This window comes from Oncorhynchus clarkii, chromosome 9, assembly GCF_045791955.1.
Source record: "Oncorhynchus clarkii lewisi isolate Uvic-CL-2024 chromosome 9, UVic_Ocla_1.0, whole genome shotgun sequence".
In the NCBI taxonomy this organism is placed as follows: Eukaryota; Metazoa; Chordata; class Actinopteri; order Salmoniformes; family Salmonidae; genus Oncorhynchus; species Oncorhynchus clarkii.
Window position 1 is genome coordinate 71,723,633 of NC_092155.1, and position 18,978 is coordinate 71,742,610.

Genomic DNA, 18,978 nt, shown 5'->3' on the forward strand with positions numbered 1-18,978 from the left:
AGATACCAGTGTAACAGTAGACTAGATACCAGTGTAACAGTAGACTAGATACCAGTGTAACAGTAGACTAGATACCAGTGTTCAGTAGACTAGATACCGGTGTTCAGTATACTAGATACCAGTGTAACAGTAGACTAGATACCAGTGTTCAGTAAACTATATACTTTTGTAGTGGTAGACTAGATACCAGTGTAACAGTAGACTAGATACCGGTGTTCAGTATACTAGATACCAGTGTAACAGTAGACTAGATACCAGTGTAACAGTAGACTATGAACTTTTGTAGTGGTAGACTAGATACCAGTGTAACAGTATACTAGATACCAGTGTAACAGTAGACTAGATCCAGTGTAACAGTAGACTAGATACCAGTGTTCAGTAGACTAGATACCAGTGTAACAGTAGACTAGATACCAGTGTAATAGTAGACTAGATACCAGTGTAACAGTAGACTAGATACCAGTGTAACAGTAGACAAGATACCAGTGTTCAGTAGACTAGATACCAGTGTAACAGTAGACTAGATACCAGTGTAATAGTAGACTAGATACCAATGTAACAGTAGACTAGATACCAGTGTAACAGTAGACTAGATACCAGTGTTCAGTAGACTATATACTTTTGTAGTGGTAGACTAGATACCAGTGTTCAGTAGACTAGATACCAGTGTAACAGTAGACTAGATACCAGTGTAACAGTAGACAAGATACCAGTGTTCAGTAGACTAGATACCAGTGTAACAGTAGACTAGATACCAGTGTAATAGTAGACTAGATACCAATGTAACAGTAGACTAGATACCAGTGTAACAGTAGACTAGATACCAGTGTTCAGTAGACAAGATACCAGTGTAACAGTAGACTAGATACCAGTGTAACAGTAGACAAGATGCCAGTGTTCAGTAGACTAGATACCAGTGTAACAGTAGACTAGATACCAGTGTAATAGTAGACTAGATACCAGTGTAACAGTAGACTAGATACCGGTGTAACAGTAGACTAGATACCAGTGTAACAGTAGACAAGATACCAGTGTAACAGTAGACTAGATACCAGTGTAACAGTAGACTAGATACCAGTGTAACAGTAGACAAGATACCAGTGTTCAGTAGACTAGATACCAGTGTAATAGTAGACTAGAGACCAATGTAACAGTAGACTAGAGACCAATGTAACAGTAGACTAGAGACCAGTGTAACAGTAGACTAGAGACCAGTGTAACAGTAGACTAGATACTAGTTTTCAGTAAACTAGATACCAGTAGACTAGATACCAGTGTTCAGTATACTAGATACCAGTGTAACAGTAGACTAGATACCACTGTAACAGTAGACTAGATACCAGTGTAACAGTAGACTAGATACCTGTGTTCAGTAGACTAGATACCAGTGTTCAGTAGACTAGATACCAGTGTAACAGTAGACTAGATACCAGTGTTCAGTAGACTCGATACCAGTGTAACAGTCAACTAGATACCAGTGTTCAGTAGACTAGATACTTTTGTAGTGGTAGACTAGATACCAGTGTAACAGTAGACTAGATACCAGTGTAACAGTAGACTAGATACCAGTGTTCAGTAGAATAGATACCAGTGTTCAGTAGACTAGACACCAGTGTAACAGTCAACTAGATACCAGTGTTCAGTAGACTAGATACCAGTGTAACAGTAGACTAGAGACCAATGTAACAGTAGACTAGATACCAGTGTAAAAGTAGACTAGATACCAGTGTTCAGTAGACTAGATACCAGTGTTCAGTAGACTAGATACCAGTGTAACAGTAGACTAGATACCAGTGTAACAGTAGACTAGATACCAGTGTAACAGTAGACTAGATACCAGTGTAACAGTAGACTAGATACCAGTGTTCAGTAGACTAGATACCAGTGTAACAGTCAACTAGATACCAGTGTTCAGTAGACTAGATACTTTTGTAGTGGTAGACTAGATACCAGTGTAACAGTAGACTAGATACCAGTGTTCAGTAGACTAGATACAAGTGTAACAGTAGACTAGATACCAGTGTAACAGTAGACTAGATACCAGTGTAACAGTAGACTAGATACCAGTGTAACAGTAGACAAGATACCAGTGTAACAGTAGACTAGATACCAGTGTAACAGTAGACTAGATACCAGTGTAATAGTAGACCAGATACCAGTGTAACAGTAGACTAGATACCAGTGTAACAGTAGACAAGATACCAGTGTTCAGTATACTAGATACCAGTGTAACAGTAGACTAGAGACCAATGTAACAGTAGACTAGATACCAGTGTAACAGTAGACTAGATACCCGTGTTCAGTAGACTAGATACCAGTGTTCAGTAGACTAGATACCAGTGTAACAGTAGACTAGATACCAGTGTAACAGTAGACTAGATACCAGTGTAACAGTAGACTAGATACCAGTGTAACAGTAGACTAGATACCAGTGTTCAGTAGACTAGATACCAGTGTAACAGTCAACTAGATACCAGTGTTCAGTAGACTAGATACTTTTGTAGTGGTAGACTAGATACCAGTGTAACAGTAGACTAGATACCAGTGTTCAGTAGACTAGATACAAGTGTAACAGTAGACTAGATACCAGTGTAACAGTAGACTAGATACCAGTGTAACAGTAGACTAGATACCAGTGTAACAGTAGACAAGATACCAGTGTAACAGTAGACTAGATACCAGTGTAACAGTAGACTAGATACCAGTGTAATAGTAGACCAGATACCAGTGTAACAGTAGACTAGATACCAGTGTAACAGTAGACAAGATACCAGTGTTCAGTAAACTAGATACCAGTGTTCAGTAGACTAGATACCAGTAGACAAGATACCAGTGTTCAGTAGACTAGAAACCAGTGTTCAGTAGACTAGATACCAGTGTTCAGTAGACTAGATACCAGTGTTCAGTAGAATAGATACCAGTGTAACAGTAGACTAGAGACCAGTGTTCAGCAGACTAGATACCAGTGTAACAGTGGACCAGATACCAGTGTTCAGTAGACTAGATAACAGTGTTCAGTAGAATAGATACCAGTGTAACAGTAGACTAGAGACCAGTGTTCAGTTGACTAGATACCAGTGTTCAGCAGACTAGATACCAGTGTTCAATTGACTAGATACCAGTGTAACAGTAGACTAGATACCAGTGTAACAGTAGAATAGATACCAGTGTAACAGTAGACTAGATACCAGCGTAACAGTAGACTAGATACCAATGTAACAGTAGAATAGATACCAGTGTTCAGTAGACTAGAGACCAGTGTTCAGTAGACTAGATACCAGCGTAACAGTAGACTAGATAACAGTGTTCAGTAGAATAGATACCAGTGTTCAATAGACTAGAGACCAGTGTAACAGTAGACTAGATAACAGTGTTCAGTAGAATAGATACTATTGTTCAGTAGAATAGATACTAGTGTAACAGTAGACTAGATAACAGTGTTCAGTAGAATAGATACTAGTATTCAGTAGAATAGATACCAGTGTAACAGTAGACTAGATAACAGTGTTCAGTAGAATAGATACTAGTGTTCAGTAGAATAGATACCAGTGTTCAATAGACTAGATACCAGTGTTCAGCAGACTAGATACCAGTGTTCAATTGACTAGATACCAGTGTTCAATAGACTAGATACCAGTGTTCAGTAGACTAGATACCATTGTTCAGTAGACTAGATACCAGTGTAACAGTAGACTAGATACCGGTGTAACAGTAGACTAGATACCAGTGTAACAGTCAACTAGATACCAGTGTTCAGTAGACTAGATACCAGTGTAACAGTAGACTAGAGACCAGTGTTCAGTAGACTAGATACCAGTGTAACAGTAGACTAGATACCAGCGTAACAGTAGACTAGATACCAGTGTAACAGTCAACTAGATACCAGGGTATCTAGTCTACAGTGTTCAGTAGACTAGATAGCAGTGTTCAGTAGACTAGATACCAGTGTAACAGTAGACTACATATCAGTGTTCAGGAGACTATATACCAGTGTAACAGTAGACTAGATACCAGTTGTCAGTATACTAGATACCAGTGTTCAGTAGACTAGATACCAGTGTTCAGGAGACTAGATACCAGTGTAACAATAGACTAGATACCAGTCGTCAGTATACTAGATACCAGTGTTCAGGAGACTAGATACCAGTGTAACAGTATATTAGATACCAGTCGTCAGTATACTAGATACCAGTCGTCATTAGACTAGATACCAGTGTAACAGTAGACGCACCAACAGATCTGGGACCAGGCTCGAAAAAAGACCCTTCTCTCAACCCAACTGTGTCATGGATGGTTCAAAATCTATCTTGTAGAATGAAACTTAATTTGTGCAAGGCTACATCCACTTGCATTCAAACATTGTCATAATTGTAATTTGTTTTAAACAGGATTGGACTGATCCATTGTGGAAAACGGTTGAGATTGTTGGTGTAGACTTCTTTAGCACTTGTATTGCCTATCTAGAGGGTAGCTTATGACCGGTGTATAAACTCCTTATAACAGATTGGTCATTGGTCTATGGGTCAGAAGATCCATCACATTAACATGGATGCCTACTCATGATTGCATTTTCTATATGTCATGTAAATATATTGATTCAATTAAAATCTGCAGTACTAATGTTTGCCATAATTTATATTGTAATGACCTCTATGAGGGAGCATTTCTACAATTGCATTTACATTGCCTCGTGGCTAGGGGGAGCTACAGTAACAGTAAACAATAACCTCACCTTTCATTCTTGGCTCACATCACAGCAAGTGTTTTATTTTATTTGTATTTATTTAACAAGGCAAATACACCGGCCAAATCCTAACCCGGACAGCACCGCCCTATGAGACTCCCAATCAGGGCCGGTTGTGATATAGCCTGGAATCGAACCAGGGTCTGTAGTGACTCTAATGACTCTGTCACTGAGATGCAGTGCCTTAGACCGCTGCGCCACTCGGGAACATTGGAGACAGGGGTGTTATGTACCCCAAACATTTTAGGGGGCACAAAGTACAATAGGATGACAGTGGGGTGGTCCGGAGGGGGGCTAGGACCCCGACTGTAAGTTGGAGAATTTAACATTTTTCCTGCAATCTAGAGCCATAATCATTATGCTTATTTCTATGTAAAAACAATATCTAAGCATACCTCTTGAGCTGTGTGTATCCTCCTGACTGGGGTTTCTTTTTTTAAATAACCTAAATATGCTTCTCTGCATCTCTGCTAAAACTGGGTAAAAGATTTAAAGGAATGTGAGTCTAAATCAGTACATTTGGCTTTTTCTTTCTTTTCTAAAGTTTACCAACCAATGTCAGCAGGCATGCCAGCTAAAATACACAATCTAGCTACTCTAACTTGATTAAGAGGAGTTGGGTTAAATGCAGAAGACACATTTCAGTTGAAAGCATTCCGTTGTACAACTGACTAGGTACCCTCCATTCCCTTATAGGCTGAAATAGCTTATTGGTAGCTAGTAATGAGGTTGGCAACCTATCTGGGCTAGCTATAGCCAATTTCATAAAATTGCTAGGTGGCTAGCAGTATTTTTTTTAACAGGACAAATCTCACCTATCCGCATGACGCCTCTGATTGGAGATAACAGCAAACAACAACAGAGCTGACCAAATGAACACAATTGCAATGCCTGGTGTAGACTGGCATACAGTTCGTTTTATGAATCTGATGCTTATATCATTCATATGCAATGTATTATTATGTGGGGGGTGGGGGGGGGGGACGACGACGACGACGACCATGAAGACCTGTAATAAAAAGGTAGAACTATATTCTCCACAAATGTATTAGGCTGTATTAGTCATTCAATTACATTCATGGAAGAAATAGCCAAATTGACAAAGTTAATTACAGACCAGTAACAATGTACATTTTAAATGCACAGTGCAAATTCAGTTTGCAATTTGTTCACTTTTTCCAATTATTTTCACCACAATAGGAATGATTAGCTGGACTTGATCGTAACCTAACACCCACTGCACTGCTCAATTGTTCATAAGTTTGAAGTGTGCGTATTTCATCTCATGCCCTCGATGTTGCACATTATAATTAATACTCAAAACCCCGGAGGAAAGTGACTCAAACATAATTGTTTCATTTCATAGACTGCGCTACTACTGTAGGGCAGCTCGTGAAGTATAGCCGTGGTTGTGCAATTAATTGGCACAACTATAGCTGTCACGTTATGCCTATGCGTAAAATAGGTGGGCCTATGCGTAAAATAGGTGGGCCTATGCGTAAAATGAATGGAATTGGAATGGCGCATGCATCCACATAATAATAATAAATACAAGTCATAATAATAATAATGATTATTGTAATTATTACAGATATTTCATTAATAATAATTATTAGTCCTATGTTGCTATGCCTTGAAAATATGTGACCCTGATATCGATTTTTGTCCACCTAGTTTCCGCATTAACAGTTTAAACCAGCCTGAAAAAATTACCCTCGATAAATAAACCGCAGTCAGTCGTACAATTTGCATTTCCCCTCAAAGTTACAATTTGACTGTCTGTTACAAACTCCACCCATCCTCTTTCGGTTACAGCGTTCTTATTACACCTCAGTGGGTTACAGCCGTTCTTAGCTGTGAACCAATTGATTCACGCTTAAGCCTTGTGTTTTTTCCGACTTTTACAAGGCTGCTAGGAAAAGTGGGGGAGTGACGACTTGTTCCTGGAAGAGCCAGCCTGCGGAGTCAGTCACATTTTTGGCTGGGATTCAATGACTGAGCCAGACACACACAAACACAGATAGGGGCTGCGAGGGAGAGAGAGGGGCGAGTGAGTGAGCAAGCGCAACCCAGCTCACAGACTAGCCATCTCCAGTACACAGGCATATCGAACAGCAGGGGCAGACGGAGTGTATGCGTGCGGCTATACTGCAGTATTCCACAGTTTAAAGGAGGTTCCACGCGGGTTATTACTGTGTTTTATACCAGATACATAGAGGGAGGAGGCTTTGCTTTATCGGTCGATACTTTTTCTGAAACTTCAAAAGCATTATTCATTTTTGGAGGAGTTTCAGAGGGACGCGTTTTAGATATGGACTGTCAGGAGTGTACTGCAGGGGAAGACTCGCCCGTGTCACCATTCGCTTAGTAGGCTAGTCAACGGAGTTGGAAACTCACTGCTCGGGACTTTTTTGTGGATGTTTGATGAAGCGCTTTCTGCACTTGGCTAATTCTCGGAGACCTTGGATTTACAAGGAACCGGAACCTATCGTGGCTTTCAATTGTTTTAGTTTGCCCCAGTTGAAAGGAACTCTCGCTTTCAAAGTCGTAGTGAAAACATGGAGACTGTAACTCGACAAAGCTTCCAACCTCACCCAGGACTGCAACAAACTCTCAAGCAGTTTCATCTGAGTTCTATGATCTCCCTCGGCGGACCGGCGGCGTTTTCTGCTCGATGGCCACATGACCTCCTGTTCAAGAAGGATGGGAAAGAGCCCGAGCCCGTGCTGCATCTTCCAATGCAGCCGCCTACAGTGATGCCGGGACCACTCTTCATCCCCTCCGACCGCTCCACTGAGAGGTGCGAGACGGTCCTGGAGACCGAGACTGTCTCCTGTTTCGTGGTCGGCGGCGAGAAACGGCTGTGCCTGCCGCAGATCCTCAACACCGTACTGCGGGATTTCTCCCTTCAACAGATCAACTCGGTGTGCGACGACCTCCACATCTACTGCTCCAGGTGCACGGCAGAACAGCTGGAGATCCTCAAAGTCATGGGAATTCTCCCCTTCTCGGCGCCTTCCTGCGGACTCATCACCAAAACGGATGCGGAGCGCCTGTGCAATGCCCTGATTTACGGAGGCACCTACCCGCCGCACTGCAAGAAAGAGTTCACGGGCTCACTGGAGCTGGAGTTCACGGAGAAAAGCCTCAAAATATACCACGAGTGTTTCGGAAAGTGCAAGGGTCTCTTCGTCCCGGAGCTGTACACCAGCCCCAACGCAGCTTGCATCCAGTGCATGTACTGCAGACTCATGTACCCGACCCATAAGTTCGTGGTGCACAGTCACAAATCGTTGGAAAACAGGACTTGCCACTGGGGCTTCGACTCCGCCAACTGGAGGGCATACATCCTCTTGGACCAGGATTACACAGGGAAAGAGGAGAAGGCGCGCCTGGAGCAGCATTTGGACGAGATTAAAGAGAAATTTGATTTCGCCAACAAATATAAGAGGAAAGCATCCAGGGTGAGTTGAACTAGTTTGTTACAATGTCGTTACAATGTCGTTACACAGTGTTGCAAGTGTTGTTACATTATACGAATGTTGTTACACTGCTGTCACAAAAACATGTACTCTGTATTTAACGTTTTTTCTCTTTTATTTTACTTGCGTTTTGTTTTGTCATCTTGCAAATACACTGTTATCTCGGACTAAGAGTATCTCGAGAACAGAATAGACTATTGGCGCAATGACTTGTCCCAGCCATGGGCTAGTTTAGACTGGAGGAGAGTCCTTCCAAGATTGGGTTACTCTCCACATATTGTTACTAATTGTCCACAAAGAATAGCTAAACGGCTCTGGTGGCAATACAACCATTATGTGCCTGTGAAACACTTCTGCGGGTGTCAACGGCTCAATTATATTGGCCTAAATGTAAATACAATCCCATTTACCAACAAATGGTCCAATAATGGTGTTACAACAACTATCGAAACCCATGTGATGTATAAGGTCGAGGAAGTAATGTAATAATTTCTAAAGTTGCAAAACACTGTAGGTGTATAGCTTAAACTCCCTCCCCTCTGTCCTGCACGTATCCCCCTCCCCCCAGGTCTGCACGCATCCCCCCCAGGTCTGCACGCATCCCCCTCCCCCAGGTCTGCACGCATCCCCCTCCCCCCAGGTCTCGCGGTGTGGGCTGCCGCTCGCTCATTCCGTACTTTGCTGTGTATTGTGGCTTACTGGCTGTGTTTGAGAAACAGGTCCTTCAAGTTGTCACTGTGTCATTAACGAGGGGTTCATCCGTGCGTAGTGGCGTGGAGCTCCCATGAGGGTGGTTGGCGCGGCTGGATTTATTTGAGCACGAAGATGTGTCAGTTGTCTGCCTCGATAGGCCATTACAGTAGCAGACGTCTACTTTTTCAACTGAATAACCAGTAGGCTACTACTACCCTTTTCATGTCTGTGTTTGTGGCAATGGGTGAGCCTACTATATGCTAGTGGTATCAGATAAAGAACAGTCCTGCGGCTATGGAATCCTGACCTGTTCACCCGACGTGCTACCTGTCCCAGACCTGCTGTCTTCAACTCTCTAGAGACAGCAGGAGCGGTAGAGATACTCTTAATGATCAGCTATGAAAAGCCAACTGACATTTACTCCTGAGGTGCTGACTTGCTGCACCCTCGACAACTACTGTGATTATTATTATTTGACCCTGCTGGTCATCTATGAACATTTGAAAATCTTGGCCATGTTCTGTTATAATCTCCACCCGGCACAGCCAGAAGAGGACTGACCCCCCTCATAGCCTGGTTCCTCTCTAGGTTTCTTCCTAGGTTTTGGCATTTCTAGGGAGTTTTTCCATGCCATTGTGCTTCTACACCTGTATTGCTTGTTGTTTGGGGTTTTAGGCTGGGTTTCTGTACAGCACTTTGAGATATCAGCTGATGTACGAAGGGCTATATAAATACATTTGATTTGATTTTAACAGGAAAATATCAAATATTACCAATTTTTTTTTATCTCCAAATGCAGTGTTTCTTGAAATTTCAGAGCAGTTATATTCTAATGAGAAGAGGGGGTGCTGATCGATATACATAGGCAGCACTGTCTGCTAGCCATGATTTCTCTGGTGGATTCCCACAGCACTTCCATGGCAGCTCATCAGATGAGCCCTAAATGATGTAGAGGGGAGTTTATCAAACATGCAAAAGGGTCTCAGTGTGGCCTCTCCTGTATGCCACCCAAGCTAACTTTTTTGAGGGTAATTGAGCTTTATGAACAGCATGGGCCTCTGGTGGCCTAACCCTGACTTTTACATTGGTGGCTAGGCTATAGCCTAGCGCTGCTACTACAGCAGACAGAGAGCCCTGAATCTAAATCCTATGGGGGGATTAGGTCTGTGCTTTGGGGAGGGCAGGCAGGCGAGCAGAGGGGGGATCAGTCCACCCCCTCCTCCAGTCTTCCTCCAACTAAGACTGATAAAAGAGCCCCCTCCACAAATGAAAGGTAAGCATGGCCATTTGCATGAACTGTTACACATGAATAGAGTTGATGAAGCAGGGATAGGAGTATTGTGGTGGAAACATAATATGATCCCAACAAAGGAGAGCATTCACACACATACACACACACACACACACACACACTTCTTCCCTTCCCCCCAATTACCTACTCCGCTGCCCCTCTCGGCATGAAAGGAGGGTGAAAGAAGAGTGGGTGATTATGTTAGGAGACTTTTCGGTGGGCCATACAAACAAAGTGGAAGTGTTTACCAACAGGACTCTCACAATTCTCTAGCACAGCCTTTACCCTTCTATTTGCCAGTGTGTCAACAGGGCCAGAGCCTTGTCATTGCACGTGCTCTTGCCCCTGTATTTAGGTTTGAGTGGGGCGACCTAAAGGAATTTAAAGGCCTCTTCTATTTTTATATGGGCTCAAAAGACCCCTGTGTGTTAGTAATTGTTAATATATTCACTCTCCCAAGCCTAGTTTAAATCCACTCTTTATTTAGATTTTTGTTTATTTCCCTCTGCTTTTTTTAAAGGAGGGGCTTGGTGAAGGCAATGCTACGGACATCATATTTGCAGAATTATGATCCTATTGCTAAACTTCTCTCGCTATAGTAGCCTACAAGTCTCCCTTCAGCAACACATTTCACCTGGGGTGTTACCTTGAGATAGATGTCTTTCACAGAAGAGAAAGACCGGAGTGGGCTTGTGTTTGACGACGTATCGAGAGCATGTCACTACTGTGTTTTGTTGGCGAGGGGAACGGGTGGTTTTGTGGAGGTTTGTGAATGCACCTAGCAGCCGTCTCACAGTCAGACACAGGAAGTGAGCTTGAAGGACTTCCTGTGCTCCAAGACTCTTTGCTTCTATGAGGTCATGGGCCCTGTGCTTGATAGAAGCAGTCTGTGCATTACACAGACACACACACACACACACACACACACACTCACACACACACACACACACACACCACAAGCTCTTTGCAGCATACTTTCCTTATTGCAGCATACTTCCCCCAATAAAAGTCTGTATTGGAATTTGCAGTAAAAGTGCATTATCCGTTTGAATCTGAGATGTGAGAGCGCAGGTGTCGACTGTGGGAGTGCAAACAACAGTGAATGAGCAAGTGAGTTAGTACAGGGAACTATTGAATGGTTTCAAAGGTTACCAGTAGGGTGTGGAGCAGGTGGCTAAGTCTCTTAAGTTCAACATGCCAATGCTGGTTTCTGGCTGGTACACATGTGGGTCGCAAACATAATCAGTGGCTTTCCACATCAGGAGGTTTTGATACGGATGGCAGCCGCAGATTTAGTAGCTCGCTAGGTTTTATTTCACCTCAAGACGGTGTGATTTATACACGCCCCATCTGTTGGGAGGAGATATGAATGAGAGAAGGAGAGAGAGAGAATGGGACAGAGTACATTTCCAGCCTCCAGTTGGGGCTTGGTTTATGCACAAGCAGTTTAGGTTTCCACCAACGACCATGTTTCGAGGCAGCATCACCGTCTTTAGGTTGTGTAAGCTGAGAAAAGGGAAATATAAAAACCTTCAGACTCAGAGACTAACTTGAACAACGCTGTCAATGGTTTTGTCTCTGCTTGGCCCTTTACTGTAGCTGACTGGTGTGGAAGGGCTTTCAGACACGGTTTGGTGTTTTGACAGAAGCCACATTGGGGAAGCCAGCAGACAAGACTAGTAGTTAGTCTAGGCTGGGAGCAAGAGAGTTTCGACAGACGTTGCATTCCAGACCCGCCACTCCCTGAGAGAGAGGGGGGGACAAGCCCATAACACAAGCCAACCCTCCTGAATGGGCATGAATGAAGCATGTACCCACACTTGCCCAGCGCTGTTTAAATCAATCCTCCACTGCTCAGGCTCTTACCTCTCTTTCTCTCTTTTGTTTTCCCTCTGTGTTTCATTCTCACTCCGGGGTGGCGAGGAAGGCTTTTAGAGACATAGAGCAGTTGTTAATAACTAAGGAGAGAGGCTGTGAAGGAGGTGGTGTGTTCGATGTTTCAATCTGTCATCTGAAGGACGTTTATGAGGATGCTTTTCGTCTACAGTTGCAATTTAGTTTGAAAATGTCAGAACCCTAAAACTAGTCTGAGTTTGTAGCCTCAAAAGGGTGGAGAAAGTGTAAGAAAGATGCCATTTTGTACAGTGCAAGCTAGGCAGCAGGCAGCCCCCCCCCCCCCCTCCCCACTTCTCTCTCTCTCTCTCTCTCTCTCTCTCTCTCTCTCTCTCTCTCTCTCTCTCTCTCTCACTCTGCAGAGTCAGCCCTTTAGCAAGGTCTGGGGGCCTCGTTGTTTTCATAAGTACTGCTCCCAAAGTGTGGCTGGGCTCCAGACCCCATTTCGCAGGGGCTGAAACTTCCCTTCCACTGCCCAAAAATGTCCCAGTGCACCTTGGGATATCTGGCCTCCAGCTGAAGGGGTCGCTTGTTGGAGGGGGGGTGGGAGGAAGTGAACTCCCTGAGTGAATAGAGGCCATGTCCTGTTTCATATTCAAGGCATAGGCCTTCTGACAGAGAGCCATACCCTCGCTGCGGACAGTACAACAGCTGGTAGCCATGCATATCAATGGCCACAGAGAGAATATCCCTCTTCACTGCTTTCAGGGGGTTTTACAGTTGTGAAAATGCAGCAACTGCAGCTGAAATAAAATACTCTATACAGCTCAATTACAGCTATGGACTGGTAGTTTTGAGGTAGTGGTGATGATGTGGAATGATTTACGAGGGACTTTTTTGCTTTGTATTGTCATGAGGGTTGTTGTGATTGCTGAGGAATCATCCAATGATTCCTGTGCTTGTGTCTGTGCATGGCAGAGAAAATGATCATATTCTCCAGAAGCATGGTCCAAGAGAAAGGAAGCCACTAATTCACTTAGGGTTTAGCTAAATGAGTCCGGCTCCAATCCAATCTCTATCTCTGCACAGGCAGACTGACTAGTCTGTGCGGTCTGGGTACAGTGAGCCCTGCCTTGTTAGATCAACTTGACGGTTCTGAGGGATCAATGGGATATTGACAGCCGTGTCTTCCCCTGTCAAGGGCGGCTGAAGACACCATCACTCCTTCACCTCCACTACACAACTAGAAGAGACACAGAGATGCCTGTCTTCTCGTCTGACCTCATATCAGTTCTGTCTATGTAAATCTATGTATCTATCACACAGGGTGGTTGTGCAATGAACGTCTCGTCAATGAATGTCTTGTTGCATGATTGTTTAATTATTGTGTTTAGTGGAGCTGTATGCAGTAGAGGTCGACCGATTACAATTTTTCTACGCCAATACCGATTATTGGAGGACCAAAAAAGCCGATACCGATTAATCAGCCGGTTTTTTTAAATGTATTTGTAATAATGACAATTACAACAATACTGAATGAACACTTATTTTAACTTAATATAATACATCAATACAATCAATTTAGCCTCAAGTAAATAATGAAACATGTTCAATTTGGTTTAAATATGGCAAAAACAAAGTGTTGGAGAAGAAAGTAAAAGTGCAATATGTGCAATGTAAGAAAGCTAACGTTTCAGTTCCTTGCTCAGAACATGAGAACATATGAAAGCTGGTGGGTCCTTTTAACATGAGTCTTCAATATTCACAGGTAAGAAGTTTTAGGTTGTATTTATTATAGGATTTATAGGACTATTTCCCTCTATACCATTTGTATTTCATTAACCTTTGACTATTGGATGTTCTTATAGGCCCTTTAGTATCGCCAGTGTAACAGTATAGCTTCCGTCCCTCTCCTCGCTCCTCCCTGGGCTCGAACCAGCAACACAACGACAGCAGCCACCATCGAAGCTGCGTTACCCATGCAGAGCAAGGGGAACAACTACTAGAAGGCTCAGAGCGAGTGACATTTGAAACGCTATTAGTGCGCGCTAACTTGCTAGCCATTTCACTTCGGTTACACCAGCCTCATCTCAGGAGTTGATAGGCTTGAAGTCATAAACAGCGCAATGCTTGACGCACAACGAAGAGCTGCTGGCAAAACGCACAAAAGTGCTGTTTGAATGAATATTTACGCTCCTGCTTCTGCCTACCACCGCTCAGTCAGATACTTAGATACTTGTATGCTTGTATGCTCAGTCAGATTATATGCAACGCAGGACACGCTAGATAATATCTAGTAATATCATCAACCATGTGTAGTTAACTAATGATTATGATTGATTGTTTTTTATAAGATAAGTTTAATGCTAGCTAGCAACTTACCTTGGCTTACTGCATTCGCGTAACAGGCAGTCAGTCTCCTTGTGGAGTGCAACGAGAGAGAGGCAGGTCGTTACTGCGTTGGACTAGTTAACTGTAAGGTTGCAAGATTGGATCGAGCTGACAAGGTGAAAATCTGTCGTTCTGCCCCTGAACGAGGCAGTTAACCCACCGTTCCTAGGCCGTCATTGAAAATAAGAATGTGTTCTTAACTGACTTGCCTAGTTAAAAAGGTATAAAAAAATAAAAAATAGGCAAATCGACGCCCAAAAATACGATTGTTATGAAAACTTGAAATTGGCCCTAATTAATCGGCCATTCCGATGAATCGGTCGACCTCTACTATGCAGGGCCTAACATTAACACCAGCCACCTGCCAAATACGGCTAGATTTTGACATTGGCGTGTAAAATGTATGTTTCACAAACCACGTTGGCGGTGGTCAGGTCTCCACAGTGCGAACATTTCAATCGCATTTGTGAATAAAAATAGTCAAGTATGATCACATTTATACTCAATTAAATACTGCAGTAGCTGTTTTCAAAGTATTTCTGCCATTTTGTTTCATAGCTGGTAAATTAATCTCACAAAGTCAAAGAACTAGGAATCCTATATAGCCTATTCCATCTCGCGCTTCTTGACTTTTTACATTGTTTTGTTCACAAGCTAGGTTGTTTTTCTATGTTTGAGTTTCAACTGCTAGGGAAGATCTCCCGAGTGTGCAGCAGTCTAAGGCACTGTATCTCAATGCTAGAGGCGTCACTACACACCCTGGTTCGATTGCAGGCTGTATCACAACCGGCCGTGATTGGAAGTCCCACAGTTGGCCCAGCGTCGTCAGGGTTAGGTTTTGGCCAGGGTAGGCCGTCATTGTAAAAAATAATTTGTTCTTTAACTGACATGCCTAGTTAAAGAAGGTTAAATAAAAAAAAGAGAGAAGACAATGCTTCTACTAGTCAGACTCAATCTCACAGGCACCAAAATGAACCGAGTCACGTTACCACGGTAACCTCCCACCTTTAAAGGGGCAGGTTAACATTTTTGTCTCATGTGTGATATTTTGGTTAAAAGACTCCTTTCACAAAAAATTTGATTAAATAATATACCACATTACTTCTTACCAGTAATACATGTATTGTTTCAGAAACATTACAAACGCATGCTCATCCATTTTTTTTGTGTTTTGTTGGTGTAATTATAGCAGGAAAAAATATATATTTTGGCTGGTAAAAAATCTGAAAGGCTGGTAGATTTTTTAAAAATCTACCTGCCACAGTGGCTATTAGACCAAAAAGTACATGTTATGTTCTGTGTATGTTGAGAGATACTGTATATGGTTCTAAATTTGTATACAGTATATACAGTACATTGTTATAAATGGCTCTGAATTTTAGCGCTATACTAAGAGTTGTCTTAGTGTGCTAAGCTAAAAGTGCTTTCAGTCTCAATGAGATCCATGGATTTCATACTGATAAACATCACAGGAAAACATCCCTTTGACAAGTTGGATGTTAGTTGTTTTTTTTAGCTTGAAATGCCAGTTAATTACGTTTCTTATTTGAATTAGCAGTTAAGCTCGTGTTAATTATTTTGCCACATTGATTTGCCGCACCACAAAGACAGTAGGCCTACATAGCATCACCACATGGTCAACACGTCATCACAATACGCATTATTACGAGAGGCAACCAGGAAATCACAGGGGTCACGCTTGACTGCGGTGTCTGGGAAAATCTTCAAAAAAGTGCGATAACAGCGAGGGAGAATAAATGAAATGTGCCGATTCCTTTTATTTCCACCCCGTCAGCAGCCATTTTAATTCTCAGCCTTTTATAGATGCTCTATGCAGAAATCGCTCCGCCATTTCCTGGTTGCTAAAATACTAATAGTTCACTTAGTTTCAGTTTATGTGACAAAGCAAGCAATTATTGTGTCGCGAATCATTGTACCATCTAAAATATTGTATTTTCAGCTGTTTGAAACTGGTGTACAAAACCCAAAGTAAAAGACCCCAAAATGAAACTTATGAATGGGAAGCATAGAAATTAAGCACATACACCAAACTCAAATATAAACACAACATGTAAAATGTTGGTCCCATGTTTTCATGAGCTGAAATAAAAGTTCCCAGACATTTTCCAGATGCTCAAAAAGCTTATTTCTTTAACATTTTGTGCACAAATTTGTTTACATCCCTGTTAGTGAGCATTTCTCCTTTGCCAAGATAATCCATCCACCTGACAGACGTGGCATATCAAGAAGCTAATTATATAGCATGATCATTACACAGGTGCATCCTGTGCTAAGGGATAATAAAAGGCCACTCTAAAATGTGCAGTTTTATCACACAACACAATGCCACAGATGTCTCAATTTTGGTTGGAGTATGCAACTGGCATGCTGACTGCAGGAATGTCCAACAGAGTTGTTGACAGATAATTTAATGTTAATTTCTCTACCATAAGCCGCCTGCAATGTCGTTTTAGAGAATTTGGCAGTACGTCCAGCCGGCCTCAAAACCGCAGACTACATGTAACCACGCCAGCCAGACAGTGTGTATGGCGTTGTGTGGGCGAGCGGTTTGCTGACGTTAACGTTGTGAACAGAGTGCCCCATGGTGGCGGTGGGGTTATAGTATGGGCAGGCATAAGCTACGGACAACAAACACAATTGCATTTTATCGATGTCAGTTTGAATGCACAGAGATACACCATGATGAGATCCCGAGGCCCATTGTCGTGCCATTCATCTGCCGCCATCACCTCATGTTTCAGCATGATAAAGCACGGCCACATGTCGCAAGGATCTGTACCCAATACCTGGAAGCTGAACATATCTCAGTTCTTCCATGGGCTGCATACTCTTCCATGGGCTGCATACTCACCAGACATGTCACCCATTGAGCATGTTCGGGATGCTCTGGATCTACATATATTGGTGTTCCAGTTCCCACCAATATCCAGCAACTTCACACAGCCATTGAAGATGAGTGGTACAACATTCCACAGGCCACAATCAACAACTTGTTCAACTCCATGCAAAGGTCAGTCATGCTGCATGAGGCAAATGGTGTTCACACCAGATACTGACTGGTTTTCTGATCCACAAACCTACCTTTTTTTTTCAACAGATGCACATCTGTATTCCCAGTCATGTGAAACCCATAGATTAGGGCCTAATGACCTGTAACTCTAAATCTTTGAAGTTGTTGCATTTATATTTTTGTTCAGTGTAGAACAGCTCTACCGCTTCTTACATTTACCGGACACTCGTACCCAGAGCGACTTACACTAGTGAGTTCATACATTTTCTTCATACTGGTCCCCCGTGGGAATTGAACCCACAACTCTGAAGTTGCAAGCACCGTGCTCTACCAACTGAGCCACACAGAACCTTTAGTCTTGGTTTCAATGAGAATGACAGATCTATAACTCACATTTCTATGTGAATTCGGTCGGGTCACCCCCAAAAAATGACATATTGCGGCTTTAAAGTTAGTCTAACAAACAGGACATCTGTCTATGTGAAAAGGCTGCTTGTTGGATAGACTTGACAAAACAACGGATCTAGAAGGGATCTAGGTTACGTTTGTTTATTTTTTCGAATAGATTTTTTGTTTGTTGTTGTTGCGTTTTCTGTTTGATTGCACAACTATGTATTCATATGGTTAGTACACGGGGCTGTAGTTCTGACACATGAAGCATTATCTATGGAAGTTACAGTATAATAATTAGTACATTATCATGTTAAGCTCCCAGGGATTTGGTGTTATTACTGTGGCTGCTGTCTCTGTTGGTCGATAGTTTGATTTCATGAGTCTTTATAGTATTCTCCCCTCGCTCCTCAGTGAGCTTTTCTAGAAGCTCACACTGCCTGCCACCCCTCCTCCACACACAAGGAAAGTGGATATCCAGGGGGACGTGTTTAAGCGGCAGAGGCCAAGAGGGCTGGAGAGTGCATTAATATACCTGACTGCCTGAGTGACTGGGGTGCAGTGAACAGGGGCCGGGTGTGCTGTGTCGCTCGGAAGGAAAAATGGAAGGGGAGAGAGGAGGAGGAGGAGGGGAGGAGGAGGAGAAGGAGAGGAGGAGGGGGAGGAGGAGGAGGAGAGAATACAGGGGAGGTCCCTGTAAATGTTAATGTCCACGGGTATCCCGCCTCTCCCCAATGTGAAAGTAGTGCCAGCAGATTACCCTGGCTCCTGATTTTGGTTTCTCTCGCACACAGGAACCCCATGACTTCTTCTTGGTGTGTTTTTTTTATCAGTCCAGCACTTTTGATACAAACGATAATGTGTCGTTATTTTGTTGCAAGCTATTTATTATTGATGGCCGATTACCGTAGGTAGCAAGGACCTCCTTGCTTATTTAATGAGATAGCAGGATGACTTGGGGTTTGAAATATTCATAGACACATTGCTCTGCCATACAAACCACCGACCGCAGCCTTGTCCAATCGCCTCAGAGCTTCTACAGCCATCAGCCAATCCATGAACATCTGATGTAGTGTTATTGGTGTAATGAAGCATGTATATGCCCGACATGAAAAACAAAGTC

General features: G+C 42.9%; 1 protein-coding gene across 1 annotated transcript in view; it reads left to right on the forward strand.

Annotated features, from left to right (window-relative positions):
- The first annotated feature begins 6,818 nt into the window (after window positions 1-6,818).
- Window positions 6,819-18,978, forward strand: part of LOC139416917 (ski oncogene-like) — a 106,551-nt gene continuing 94,391 nt past the window's right edge. The window contains exon 1 of the mRNA XM_071166093.1: window positions 6,819-8,208. Within this exon, the coding sequence (XP_071022194.1) occupies window positions 7,303-8,208 (906 nt within the window). The 5' untranslated portion in view covers window positions 6,819-7,302. The remainder of the gene's footprint in view (window positions 8,209-18,978) is intronic.